Here is a 13,545-nt window from a genome sequence, read left to right as displayed (position 1 = left end):
AAAGCCATTTAGCCCAAAAAAAAATTAATAAAAAATTTCATTAAAAAAGTTCAGAAATTAAATTATTTTTTTATTTTTTTAAAAAGTAGAGTTGTGAGAAAGAGTCAAACTTTAGCGTAAAGAGCGAGGCGTTGAGGAGGGGACAAACCCTTTCATATACAGATTAATTTCTGTTCGTTTTAAGTTTTAATGTTGTTCCTTACTTGCAGTTAAAAAAACTTGTTTTTTTATTTAATCCTAAAACAAAGCGTACTTCATACCCCTTTTTGAATGGTGTCACTAATCCTTTGCAGGGCAAATTTTTTTTACGATTATCGGTACACACCATCAGGTTCGGCATATCATTGTTTTATCCCGATTAATTTTTGATTAATAAAGAATTTTTCTGAATTTGAATTCATTTTTAAAAATACATGTTAAATAATTGAAGACATAATACCATAATTTTTTCTTTTAATACAATTTTTAACATATACGATGAATAAGAAAAACAGGTAAAATAAGATGATATTTCATAAATTTCCTGACATAAAATCTTTAGCAAGAATAATACACTCTTTTTATATCTCCAAATGGCGTGTCTGTTATCGTGACTTGCAGATTCAAGACAAGGTGCTCAACGTCTTGAGGCAAGAAATGCTAGCGGCAAAGTGTTCATTTGAAAATCCAGAGACTCCCGAAAGAAACTAACTCAGTAGAAGCAAAAACAGGGATTCAAGTCACGAAAGATTTCAGGCTCTGTGAAGTTTAGCTCTTAATGTTAAAGCAATTTGAAAATTTCCCCATAAAATGTCACGAGATTTTCTCCACTTATTTGTGAAGAGATCGCAATTGATGTGACATTTGAATTACTAATGCTCATACTGGATTCTCCTTAAAGAATATAGACATCGAATTTGAGACCATGCTCGGTAAAACATAATTTAAAGTTTAGTTTCAGGATGAAAAAAGATGTTAAAAATTAAACGTGCTAAAGTCGACCAAGGTAAATACTGCAATAGCTAGCAGTCGAGAAAGGACTGTCAGGGGGGAGTTTATATCCCTAAAGTAAGCGGACAATCTTTCGGTGAAACAACGAAGGATTCTGAGACCATGCAATTCCTTTAATCGACCATTTGCATATTCCATAAAGCTTGACTTTTTGTTCCTATTATTTAAAGATGACTCCTGAAACACAAGACCCGCTTAATTAGAATAATAAGCTTTTACAAACTTTAGCATAAAGAGCGAGGTATCGAGGAGGAGGCAAGAGCCCTCATACACGCAATAATTTCTTTTCTTTACAAGTTTTAATGTTGTTCCTTACTTACAGTTGAAAAAACTAGCTTTTTTTTTAATTACAGATGGTTTTTTAAATAATGCCGGGATACACAGCTCTCCCTTCATTTAAAATTCCCTTCCCCAACGAAAAACTACTCCATGTAAAGATCTTCCCGCGTAGCCACCACCGACAGAAAAATCCCCCTCCCCCTGAAAAATGTAAACAATGGGCAAAGTTCATAGCTTACAGCCCTACCCCAGGGACTGTGGGGGGAGGGTGGGGGGGTTTCAAGCTATCCTCAAATACATATTAATTAGATCTTTTGAGTATGCTGGACAAAATGGATATCCTAAAATTTTGATCGGGTAACTTTGAGAAAAAAGAGTGTAGGACGGGGCTAGCTGTCCTCCAATGTTTTAGGTCACTTGAAAAGGGCACTAAAACTTCTAATTTTCGATCAAACGGGCCCTCTTCCGATCTTCTAGGATAACTAGTTCGATGCAATCATCCCTGGGGAAAACACATGAGAAAATAAACAAACACGCACTTGTGATCTTCACTCTGAATAAAATGTAAAATTCCACATTTTTGTACATAGGAGCTTAAACCTTCTACAGTAGGATTCTCTGATATGCTGAGCCTGATGGTGTGATTTTTATTAATATCATATGATGTTTTGAAGATGTTTCCCCCTTTTTGAAAAATTGGGCAAATTTTCTAAGGCTCGTAGCTTTTGACGGTTGACATTAAACTTGATGAATTTAATATATTTTGTATCAGCATCAAAATTCATTTCTTTTGATGTATCTATTGTTATCAAGACTCTGTTTATTAGAGTTTCGGTTAGTATTGAGCCACACAGTTCCTTACTTACAGTTCGTTACCAAAAACTGTTTGATAAGAAAAACTTTGTTTTTTAATTAGTTTTTTTACGTTTTACCTTAGAAAAAGATTTTTATCCAACTTGGGAAAAGAGACTAATGTTTTAAAGATGAAAAAAAATCTTAAAGTGCGCTTATTGGATACAACATGGCACTTTATGATGGTGTCATCAACTCAACTTTATCAGATGCGATTAGATGCGAGAATTAGCTTTGGAATGAACATTTAAACAGCTCTCTATCTTCCTGCAGTAGCCTTTTAGTCCAAATAGTCAGTAGACTATTTATAAAAAATATCCATAGGACTGGAAGGTGGAATGTAGATGATGGGGATTGTAAACCTCAACATTGGGGAATTAAGCCATGGAGATTACGATAATACCTTATTCTTTCTTCGTAGACTTTCCATTCCGAATAGGACACCTAAGCGCATTTGTTGGTGCCATTTGGCAGTTTTTGATACCAACATCAAGTCGAGTTTTTAAAAACAAATCAAATACAAAAATTAGCTTAAAAACAATTAAACAACTCTCTATGATGTTCAAGTACCCTACCCTAGCTTAAATTCCAGAAATAACAATAACATCAAATTTCAGTTTTTGGGTGCCATATGAAACTAAGTCTAAATTATAAAAATAGATTAAATATAATATCATATTTAACAAGAACCCTAAAACAGCTCAAATGAAGTTCTAGGTGTAGATATGGTAGTCTTTATTTGATCACTTCTCTACACCTTTCCATAGAAAGTATCCTCTCGCTTGTCGAGGTCATTCTCTAAGGCACTCTTGAGGATTAATGAACTCTTGCGTAACTGATTTCTCTGGTCTTGAGCGTTAGTTGCGCAATAATATATCCCTAAGCCAATTTGAAGATCAAAAGAGTACAGATTATAGTTAAGTTGCGTAGGAACTTCTATGTTTCATCTGCATGTAAAAGATACTAAAAGTTTTACGAATCCTCCCCGCAATGAATTCAGGCGTTTTTACGACTCCTCCCCCTAGACACAGGAAAAACCCTGCTGTGTAACTATTAGAGTCTATGAACTATTGCACAATCAATTTCTCTGGATTTGAATGAATATATAAAAGTTCTTAGAAAACAAGGCCGTGTAACTATTTTCTTAAAATACATTGACAAAACCCTTATATATCACCTTATGAATTAACAATTAAATGAAATGAGTAGTATTCTATTGGAATGTCCGCACATAGCTTTGCTCTTTTCTTCCTTAGTGGCTTAAGGCCACGGAAAAGGTTTAATGGAGATTCTTCCAGTGCTTCCATCTTCCTAATAAAAGTTATTGATGGCGATATTTTCACTATGGTTATAGTGGCGATATTTTTTACGATATATAGTTATAGATGAGGACATATTTTTCTTTCCCAACGATATCATAGACCCTTTTTAGCCTCTAAGTAGTTTCCATTGAATTTATGAAGTAATTATCTGATTTAGTAACCAAACATGAGACCCGAGATTTGAAAAGAACAATGAGCTAGTCAATTGAACCAACAACTCAATGATATTATTATTATGTTCTTAAAAATGCATTCTAAGCAATAGGTTTCATGCACTAGCTATGCCATTGAATTGTACGTAGTTGTATGTCATATATCACCTTTAGTTTTAAAAAATCTTTCTACTAATTATCTTGGAACTTCTGAATTCAATCCCTAGATTCTTTTTTAGCCCAGCCCCTCAGGGGGAGGGTAAATAGCAATATCAAAACTAAAACGAAAATAAACACTGCCTTCGAGTGGCTTACGAAGCTATCCTTTGAGGCAAATCTTAATTATTGTTCTAGTCCAAACATTTTTAAATTAAAAAGGAATAAAAAAAAAAATTTTAAATAAAAAATTTAAAATTAAAAAAAGAATGAAAATTAAAAAATTAAAAACAAAAAAAGAAAAAAGAAAATGCACTATTAAAAATATCAAATATTTTCGTCAAAATTAGAATTTTCGTGTTATATCATTTTTTTTTTAAATTGAAGATGAAATATGTCAATAACTGTGTTAACATGATACAGTTTTCGTAGCATTGAATGCTAACAAGTAAATATATTTGAACTATGAAACATGTACTACTGGTAACACCATTGGAGATGAATGTATGAGTTTTTGTGAAAGATTGAGTGAGAGACTAGATTCCTGTCGAGTATCTAAGAAATTCAATCCAAGAATTTTTTTATGAAGATGGATATTGAAGAGTAACATTTTCAGAAATGATAGCACTCAAAGAGAATGCAAGCCTGAAACTAATAGTTGACGACAAACGACAACTTCTCGCCTAAGGTTATGGTAACACGTTAACTGTTAATAGATCATATCACCATCTTTATGGTATTAGCATTCAACGGAAGAAAAGGAAAAAGAAAGGCCTACTGCTCTACCAATATCATAAACCATATCTTGTCTGCATGTCGTAACTATTACCGATGTAAAAATAGTGTCATAATAGATAATGAAATCTCAGGCAAAATGAAAAGGGAATTGGCAGATAATATCACCGATACCATCATCGAACAGAATAATAGCAATGATGAAATGTGATGAGTTTCTAGATACAAACAGGCTAAAAGTCGTGTATGACCCCAAAATGAAAAAGTGCCATGTCAAGATAAAACATGATGAATTATTTTTGGAGTGGATTCGAAACATTCAAATTTTTCAAGATGGCATTAATAGCATGTTGCATCGTACGTGCCATTATTTCAAAAAAATTTCATTGAATTACTTTGTGGTTTCCAATATTTTTAGGGTGAGCTAGCAACTCCATCATTTAGAATATCTACTCAAAATACAGAGATGCAAGAACAGAAGTTTTCAGGCACAGGCACTACTACCGTCTCACAAGTGGGGTACTACAGTCTGAAATAGGTAGAGAAGGTTTTTACCAAAGTCTGAGAGAAAGATGAACTGGGTTCTTTTTAGACTTGGAAACATATGAAGTGGGAATTTATCAAGATTCATTCTTGATAAACCTTGAAGGAAAAGGAAGTAGAAAAGGCATTAGCATAGTAACCAAGGCGGTGTGAAGTGGCATTCCAGGTCCGAGGACCTGGAAGGTGCAGCCAGGCAGCATCATCGTAAAATGCTGGATTGGCAAGTAGAGAAATTTATAGGAAGTAATCAGTCTGCACTTTTCCCAATTAAAAATAGAAATGTAAATTTAATAAATGATAAGAAAAAAGAGAGATGGACAGAACGTTAAGCGAATGTGTTAAACTGTAATAAAATTACAGGATAAGGTGCGGAAAAGAATAAAACAAAATTGTGACAATTTGGGGGGCGAAACAAGAATTATCTTGCGATAAGACTTCGAGACAGCACTAAAAAGATAAGAAAATGGCCTGAGGCGCCAATAGTGGGTTAATGAGTTTTGGAATATGGTGGTTCGAAGTTATATTCTCTGAAAACCACACTCACTCCTACAACCTTTCTTAAGGCGGTTTAATTAAAGTTTTTCTCAGATCGCTTTGTACTTCCTCTGTTTCAAAAATTTACTCAAAAAAGCTTCGGCAATTTACTTTGTTTCCTTGGGATGCAAATTACTGGGCATGATGTTACTTTTCCGACTGACAGACGCTTTATGTAAAGTTTTAAGAAAAAAAACGACTTGGTTTTGGGAAGGGGAGAGGATACGTCAACCAAGTTTTCGCTAGTAAATTAATAAGTTGACAAGTAGGTGGATCACCCTACCAATTTAGTCTTCACTTTTATGCATTATGAACAATCGTTCGATTGAGCCGACCATAGAGCTTTAGTGAAGGACTAGACTTAGTTTATGCAGATAATTCTGCTTTCCCAGAAAAAAGTATAAGAAAAAAGCATAAATTTTTAGAAGTTTTCAAAGTTAGGAGTGTAAGAATAGATTTGAAAAATAATGTTACGAAGATTAAGTCACTTAGAATAGGAGCAAATGTAGGTGAAGAGAAGTTGCGTATCAAGAAGATACGTCACGTGGATTTTCACTTTCCTGGGTAATATATATTATTAGTAAAATCTTTAGATTATAATATTATTAGTGAGGATGGTAGATGCTGTGACGAAGTAAAAAGTAGAACGGCCAAGGCTCAGGTGCTGATTTTTTGTTGAGGAAAATAGTTTGGAAGAACAGGAAGATACGTCTGCAAACTAAGTTAAACTTTACAATTTTATCTCATGTTGGTTTAACGTTTTACTACTATGCAATCTATTCTACCAAGCTTCAAGCATTTTCGCTTATTTTCCTAGCTACTTGTCTAACATTCCTTCCTAAGACACACAAAACTCCTGCTACTTCACAGAATTATTTCTCTGAAATCTATCCTACAGCGAGGACAGTGGTCAAGTACGGTTCTGAAACGTGAGCGCTTCGGAAGACAAAGGAGGATTTGTTAGATGTTTTCCAAAGGGATTGCCTAAGGATGATTTTATTTCCCTAGAATCTACCCATTAGCTGAATTAAAAATCTCTCCACTCTCTACTTCTATTCAAAACTGTTCTCCGATAGTTGCTATCAATTTTCATACTGGAGTTCGTCAACGTCATAATTATCTAGAAAGTAGCTACCCTTCATAAATCTCAGCTGTGAATTAACTTAATTTAAAAAAACAAAGTTTTTTTGAGCGAAGTAAAGAGCGAAGTTGAAACTTAAAACGACTAAAAGTTATTGCTCCACTGCCTATCAAACATATTTTGATAATACTAGTCCAAATAAACCAACTGATGTTATTTCCCTATGTTTTTTTAGGATGTGAAGCAACAATTTTTGTTCGTTTTAAGTCCATTATGTAACTTATTGGCAACCCCTTTACTTCCCTTAAAAAACTTCGTTTTTTAAATTAATCTTTGCTCGTTTCTAATTCATTTTTTTAAATTGCATCCATCTGTTTATCCTAGGCTGTAATAAAATCCGGTTTGTTACGTTACGACAATTTGAAACTTCTCTTTGGCTCTCAATGAAAGAACTGGTTAAGGGTACAAAGGGGCTATCAGATTTCAACAACGTCATTGACGGTGGATTGTTTCTGCGATAAGTTATTTTGAATTTCAACCTGGTATTTGAACATCGCAAATTATATTTCAAAAGTTGTTAAGGCTAACCTATATTATTAAGGCTTTCCAAAGTTCTTACAGATTTATGTTTTCTCACCCTTAGAGATGAATTTCCAAAAGACATAGCACGTCAATTTCCAAATACTAAGCTTCTTCAATCAGAATTTTAATACAAGACAGTTGTCTTTCAATATCGTATCATTCCATAGTCATTAAATTTGGATAGCCTCAAAAAAAAAAAGCCATGAGTCCTACCAGTAGAAGTCGAACACTAATAGTTTCTTTTCTAGTCTACAATAGCGCTTAATCCAGCTTAGAACTCGTCAACAAGCCAAGAAAATCCACTTCCCTTCCATTCACCCTATGGTTTTCAACACTTGGGGATGAGCTATTATCAACAAGATTTGACGTTCAGCACAAGCAATCTAAGGCTTATTACCTCCAACTCACTATATATTCATATTCATAACTATTATACTACGATACACCCCATAGGAAGGCAATTCACAACATCTAATATAGCCAAAAAGAAGTTACGCAGCCCAAAATAACCACCAATACAAGAAAATAGCTAGAGGAACAACTTTATTACGATGATTTTACTTACTAGACCGTTATTTACTGAAAGGGAATGCATCCTGAAACGATATGTGTAGTTAGAGTTCTAGGTAGGAAAGATCATGGAACATCCACCCTGACCCCAAACTGGAACAATTTAAGGTAAGTTTTCCTCCCGAGGACCGAGAAAGAGGAAGGAGATTATTACAGAATAAAGCTTTACAAACATCTCACAACATTGGAATAGTTCCAGTCTTTCATCTGCAGTCTATCCTTGTTAGGTCGTTTCAACAAGGACAATCTTGTTCTGTGAGGCAAAAGGAAAAATAGAGGCAAGTGGTCTGCTACTACTACTACTAAAAACTCACTGCAGCACGAAGCCGTCTGAGGCCAACACAGCTACGTACGCTCGTCCTCCATCCCAATCTATTGAAAGCCTTCCTCCTTATACCCTCCCTGGAAGTTCCCATTTCCTTTAAATCTTTCTTTATGACATCCTACCACCCCAACCTCAGACGACCTGCTTTCCGTTTAGCCCTAGACGGTTGGCGAAAAGAGACAATCTTTGGCAATCTGTCATCCTTCATCCACAGAAGGTACCTTAGCCGTCTCAGCCTTTCTCCCATTATAGCCCTATAAAGCGGGATTGAACCATTCATTTCGCCCAGACTTCTGTTTCAAACATGGTCACTCAGTCAGGTACCCAGAACAATCTGTAGGCCATTTCTATGGAAAACATCTAGCAAATCTTTATCCCCTTTTTCGGAGCGCCCATGTTTCAGAGGCATATTTGCCATGGTCATCACTGTAGATTCCGATATTTTAATCTTGGTTCGCAGACTCATCTTTTTATTCTTCCAAACTTTTTTAACTGTGGAAAAATACCCTTAGCCTTGGCTGTTCTACTTCTAACATCTTCATTGCTCCCATTGTTTTTATTAATAATACTACCAAGGTAAGTGAAGCTGTCCACCTGATCAATCTTTTCATTACCCAACGTCACCTTTTTATCTTCACTTATTCCTATCCTTAGTGATCTAGACTTCTTAAAAAAAAAATTCAAGAATATTACAGCACCTTGAACTCGCAAAACCTCTAAAAGTTCATTCATTTTGCTAAAACTTTCATCTAGGATGCTTAAACCATCAGTATAATACAAGTCCAGGAGAGTTTTTCCTCCCACTTGATTCCGTTGTCTCCCATTGTCTTTCCTGTGCTTCTTAAGACAAAATCCATAGAAATGATCCATATAAAGGGAGATAGAACACTACTACTACTACTACTAATAAATCACTGCAGCACCAAGCCGCCTGAGGCCAACACAGCTACGCACGCTCCTCCTCCAACCTAATCTATTTAAAGCCTCCCTATTTACAGCCTCCCAAGAAGTTCCCATTTCCTTTAAATGTTTATTTATGACATTGTCCCAACACACACAAAGACGACCTGCTTTCCGTGTAGCCCCAGACGGTTGGCCAAAAAGGACAATCTTCGGTAATCAGTCATCCTTCATCCGTAGAACGTGGCCTAGCCATCTCGACCTTTCTTTCATCATAGCCCCAGAAAGCGGGATTGAACTACACATTTGTACAACCTACTGTTTGAAATACGGTCAGTCAGCCGGGTACCCAGAACAATCCGTAGGCAATTTCTCTGGAAAACATCTAGTAAATTTTCATCTGCTTTTCGGAGTGCCCATGCTTCAGAGCCATATTTGACTACTGTCATCACTGTAGCTTCCAATATTCTAATCTTGGTTTGTAGACTTATCTTTCTAATCTTCCAAACTTTTTTTAACTGTGAAAAAACACCCTGAGCCTTAGCTATTCTACTTTTAACATCTTCACCGCTCCCACCATCTTTACTAATAATACTACCAAGGTAACTGAAGCTCATCTCCTTTCATAAAAAAAAAACTTTTTCTTTCTACTCTCCTCAAGGAAGAAAATGCAGAAGAAACACATCATCTCAAGCTATTTGAAGCAGCAATGATTTAGAAGAAGTTAGTTACCTAGCCCAGTAAACTCTTACGGAAAAGAAAGACTTAATCATCCTCAGGTCATTAAAAAGTACCAAGAAATCATTAATTTTTAAACTATCTGTTCTTTCTTTGCTCCGTGACACAAAACAGGCGTAATTGATCCTCTGCTTCGTGGATAATTTATGTCCTATATTGAGAGAAGATGTTTAGAAGGAAATTTGTCCACTCTTCTGGGAGTCTAATTAGAGACTACCTCCAGTAAGGAACTAACCTGCCAAATCATTAAAACCTTACCTTCTTGATTTAGAACTACGTATGATTTTCCCCTTATTGGTAGACGAATATACAAAGATTCTTCCATCGAAAGCTGATTATAAATGTTTACAACAAACCGGCCTTCATGTTCAGTTATCTGACACTGGCTGACATTTAAATAGTGACAGTGACGAAAGTGAACTGGCTGGGTAGAGTCTTCTTGTGGCAAAATACGGCTGAAAATATAAAGATATTATGTCTTGGAAAGAAAACAAACTTTCATACAAGAAAATAAATTAATCTTATAAGGCTTAAATTATTTATTATAGACTTATGTTACCTGTACCATGAGATTGGATATGTTTTGTAATATCAGACTGTAAACATCGTCATCTACTATCTCCGTCACGTCTTTTGGACACCAGATTTATTAGTCCAGTAAACATCGTCATCTACTATCTTCGTCACGTCTTTTGGACACCATTATTATTAGTCCATTAAACAACCGAAGACATTAATTTAAAAAACGTATTATCTGTTTTGGAGATAAAAAGTTCCTCTATATGGATAAAAAAGTCTTTGCTTTAGTACATTTCAAGATGGAATGGCTTCTAAAATAAACTAAATTAAACTTTCAACTGAAAGTAGGGAGCAACATGAAAACTTAAAATGAATAGAAATTATTTCGTACATGAGGGGAGGGGCTGCCCCTTCATCAACCATTGGTCCTTGCGTCACAATTGGGACGAAAAGGCAAACTTTAGCGTGAAGAGTAGGGGTTAAGGAAGGGGCAGTCCTCTCATATACGGAATAATTTTTGTTCGCCATGAGCTTTAATGCTGCTCCTTACTTTAAACTATTTTTTTGCAGCTTTTGACCGTTTTTCAAATTATGCAAGGAAATTCCCTACCCCACCCACAAAAAATTCTTCTCGTGAATAATTCCCCAAAGAACTTTCCTCTCCACGAAGAATTCTTCCCGTGGAAAATCCCCGTGTCCTGTATAAAATTCCCCCAAAAACATTTTTGCAATAACGAATACTATATTTGAACAACGGAAAAATTGCATAACTTAGAGCCTTTTCCCAAAGGAATATGGGGGGATGGGGTTATGTCGCCCCCAAAGGCTTTCCTTGGATTTTTAATTAGACGTTTCAACTATACTGAATCAAATACCTATCTAAAATTTTGATCAAATGTCTTTGGGGAAAAAAGGGGCGTGAGAAACGGGGCTAATTGTCCTCCAATCATTTTGGTCACGTAAAAAGGGATTAGAACTCTGAATTTGAATGAGTCCTATCCCAATCTTCTATGACCATTGATTCGATATGAACCCCTTTCAGAAAAAGCGGGAAAAGACAAACAAATGAACATGCAGATATGAGCAACATCTTTGTAGATAGGAGTTTGAAACCTCTACAGTAGGGTACTCTAACAAAAGAGACCTGATGGTGAGATTTTTATTAGGACTGTCTGACTTTTTGGGTTTTGTTTTCCCCCTTTTCGGAAAATCAAGCAAATTTTCTCAGGTTCGCAACTCTTGATAAGCAACATTAAATTTACTGAATTTTAATCTTTGGAATTAGTATAAACAGCCAATTCTTTTTATGTATCTTTTCTTATCAAAATTATGTTTTTTAGAGTTTCGGTTACTATTGGACCGAGTTGCTCTTTACTTATAGTTCGTTACCATAAACAGTTTGATTTTATGCGTTCAGTAACTCGGTTTTTCTGTCATTTTCTAATAACAAATTTTTTAAAGAGGATAAAATTATAATGAAAAGATTAAGTTTTTCTGAAAAAGGTTAAGAGCAGTGTTAACACAAAAACAGGCAGAAATTTAGTCGTATAAGAAGTAAAACTTGAACAAAAGAGGCTTTGAACGTAGAAATAGAACCCCAAAATGACCAACGATTACGCTAAATAAGGAGGCAAAATTGACATTGGACACAAATTACGTCTTATAAAATACGGTGCTACCGTTCTCCTCATAATACCTGAAAGTTTATAGTGTCCTTCAGGACCAAAGGACCTGCTTTCGGTTCATCATTTAGGTACACCAAAATCTTGGAATGATTCTAATTCTCTATGGTATTACTTTTGCTATCTTATTAAACTTTAGCTATTAGGCATTTATTCCTTAATGGGCTATTTGGGGCCGCTGCCTCAAAAGCTATGCTCATCAAGTTGCTCTGTAGTCAAATTCTTGTGTATCTTTCGACCGTTCTGGTTAAAATGCTTGTCCCAAAATTTGATCTTGCGCTATATTAGGCAACAGAGTTGCCAGGAAAAATGGGTCAAAAGGGAGGTTTGAATATCAATGTCGTCTTAGAAGCCCAAGCATTCTAATGCACACGCTCCATATTCAACCAAGTCAAAATATAAAAGTGAAACATTTTTTGAAGAAAATACGGAATTGCAACATTTTTAACAACAGGATATGCAACCAAACTTATCTTCTCTGTAGCCCTTATAACCATTATTAACTCCTATACTTTAATCCCTGATAACCCATATGCCTTCTCAACACCAGAACACAATTTGCGCTTTACTGAAAAAAAATGACCGTGTATTGTCAGTTAAATTGACATATATTGATATTCCTTCGTTAAAGTTTTGATAATTTTTCATTTATGAAAGTAAGAAGGGTGAAAACATTTCAAACGTACTTTGTTTTCGGTAAAGCTCAAATTGTGGTCTGGTCTTCAGAAGGCATGGGGGTTATCAGCGCTATTCATGTTAATTTTTGCTCGTTTTGAGTTTTACTCGGCTATTTATTGTATTTTCTGTTCGTTTTGAGTTTCATTTATTTGTTGATAGTGGTTTGTGGTAATTTTGTGCCTTGAAGATTATTTGACTTTATTTTTGCTCATTCTTGGCTTAATGGAGCTGTTGGCTTTTCTTTTAAAATCTTTTTTTGCGGAAAAAATTTTTTAATTGATTTCTGTTCGTTTTTTATTGACATAGTCTTTGTCATGGAAAAAAAAAATATTGTATATCTTTTCAGTTTTCTTCTATAGGAATCTTTAGTAGGGGTTGCTATTTGTATGTTGGAGAAACTTTTTCAACAATTTGTAATCGTGACACAAACAGTATTTTTTAATTTAATTTTATAGCTTCTAAAGTTGACCTGAAAAATAAAACTATATCATTCCCACAAGATTCTATCTATCTTCTTTGACAACCTGGATATTAAATTGTAAGAACAAAATTAGTAATAGTAGTATCCCCAAAAGTTTCAACTTAATATCCCCAGGTGTCACCCCGAGGTATCTTATTGGCAACCATTTAACAGAAATGCCTATTGGATTTATCTTTAGAGCAACATTTAGCTTTAAAGTATAATGGGCCAATTGCATAATTGTGGGGGGTTGATATGCCTAATGATATGCCTAAAGACATAGTTGCTGGACCTTTCAACTACACTGGACAAAATGGCTATCTCAAAATTTTGATTATATGTATTTTGGGAATTGAAGGGCGTAGGCGGAGCTTGTTGTACTTCAATCACTTTTGCTTAGTAAAAGGGCACTAGCCCTTTCAATTTCCAATGGCCATCTCACAATTT

At 35.1% G+C, this 13,545-nt stretch overlaps 1 protein-coding gene across 7 annotated transcripts in view; it reads right to left on the bottom strand.

Moving 5' to 3' along the window:
• The window catches only part of LOC136032192 (lysosomal alpha-mannosidase-like), a 459,508-nt gene that overhangs the window by 142,683 nt on the left and 303,280 nt on the right, over positions 1-13,545 (bottom strand). For all 7 annotated transcript variants that reach the window (XM_065712394.1, XM_065712397.1, XM_065712399.1 and 4 more), the window contains one exon: positions 10,018-10,214. In XM_065712394.1, the coding sequence (XP_065568466.1) occupies positions 10,018-10,214 (197 nt within the window). The remainder of the gene's footprint in view (positions 1-10,017; positions 10,215-13,545) is intronic.

Source organism: Artemia franciscana, chromosome 10 (assembly GCF_032884065.1).
Source record: "Artemia franciscana chromosome 10, ASM3288406v1, whole genome shotgun sequence".
NCBI lineage: Eukaryota > Metazoa > Arthropoda > Branchiopoda > Anostraca > Artemiidae > Artemia > Artemia franciscana.
This window is presented reverse-complemented; position numbering and strand designations above follow the sequence as displayed.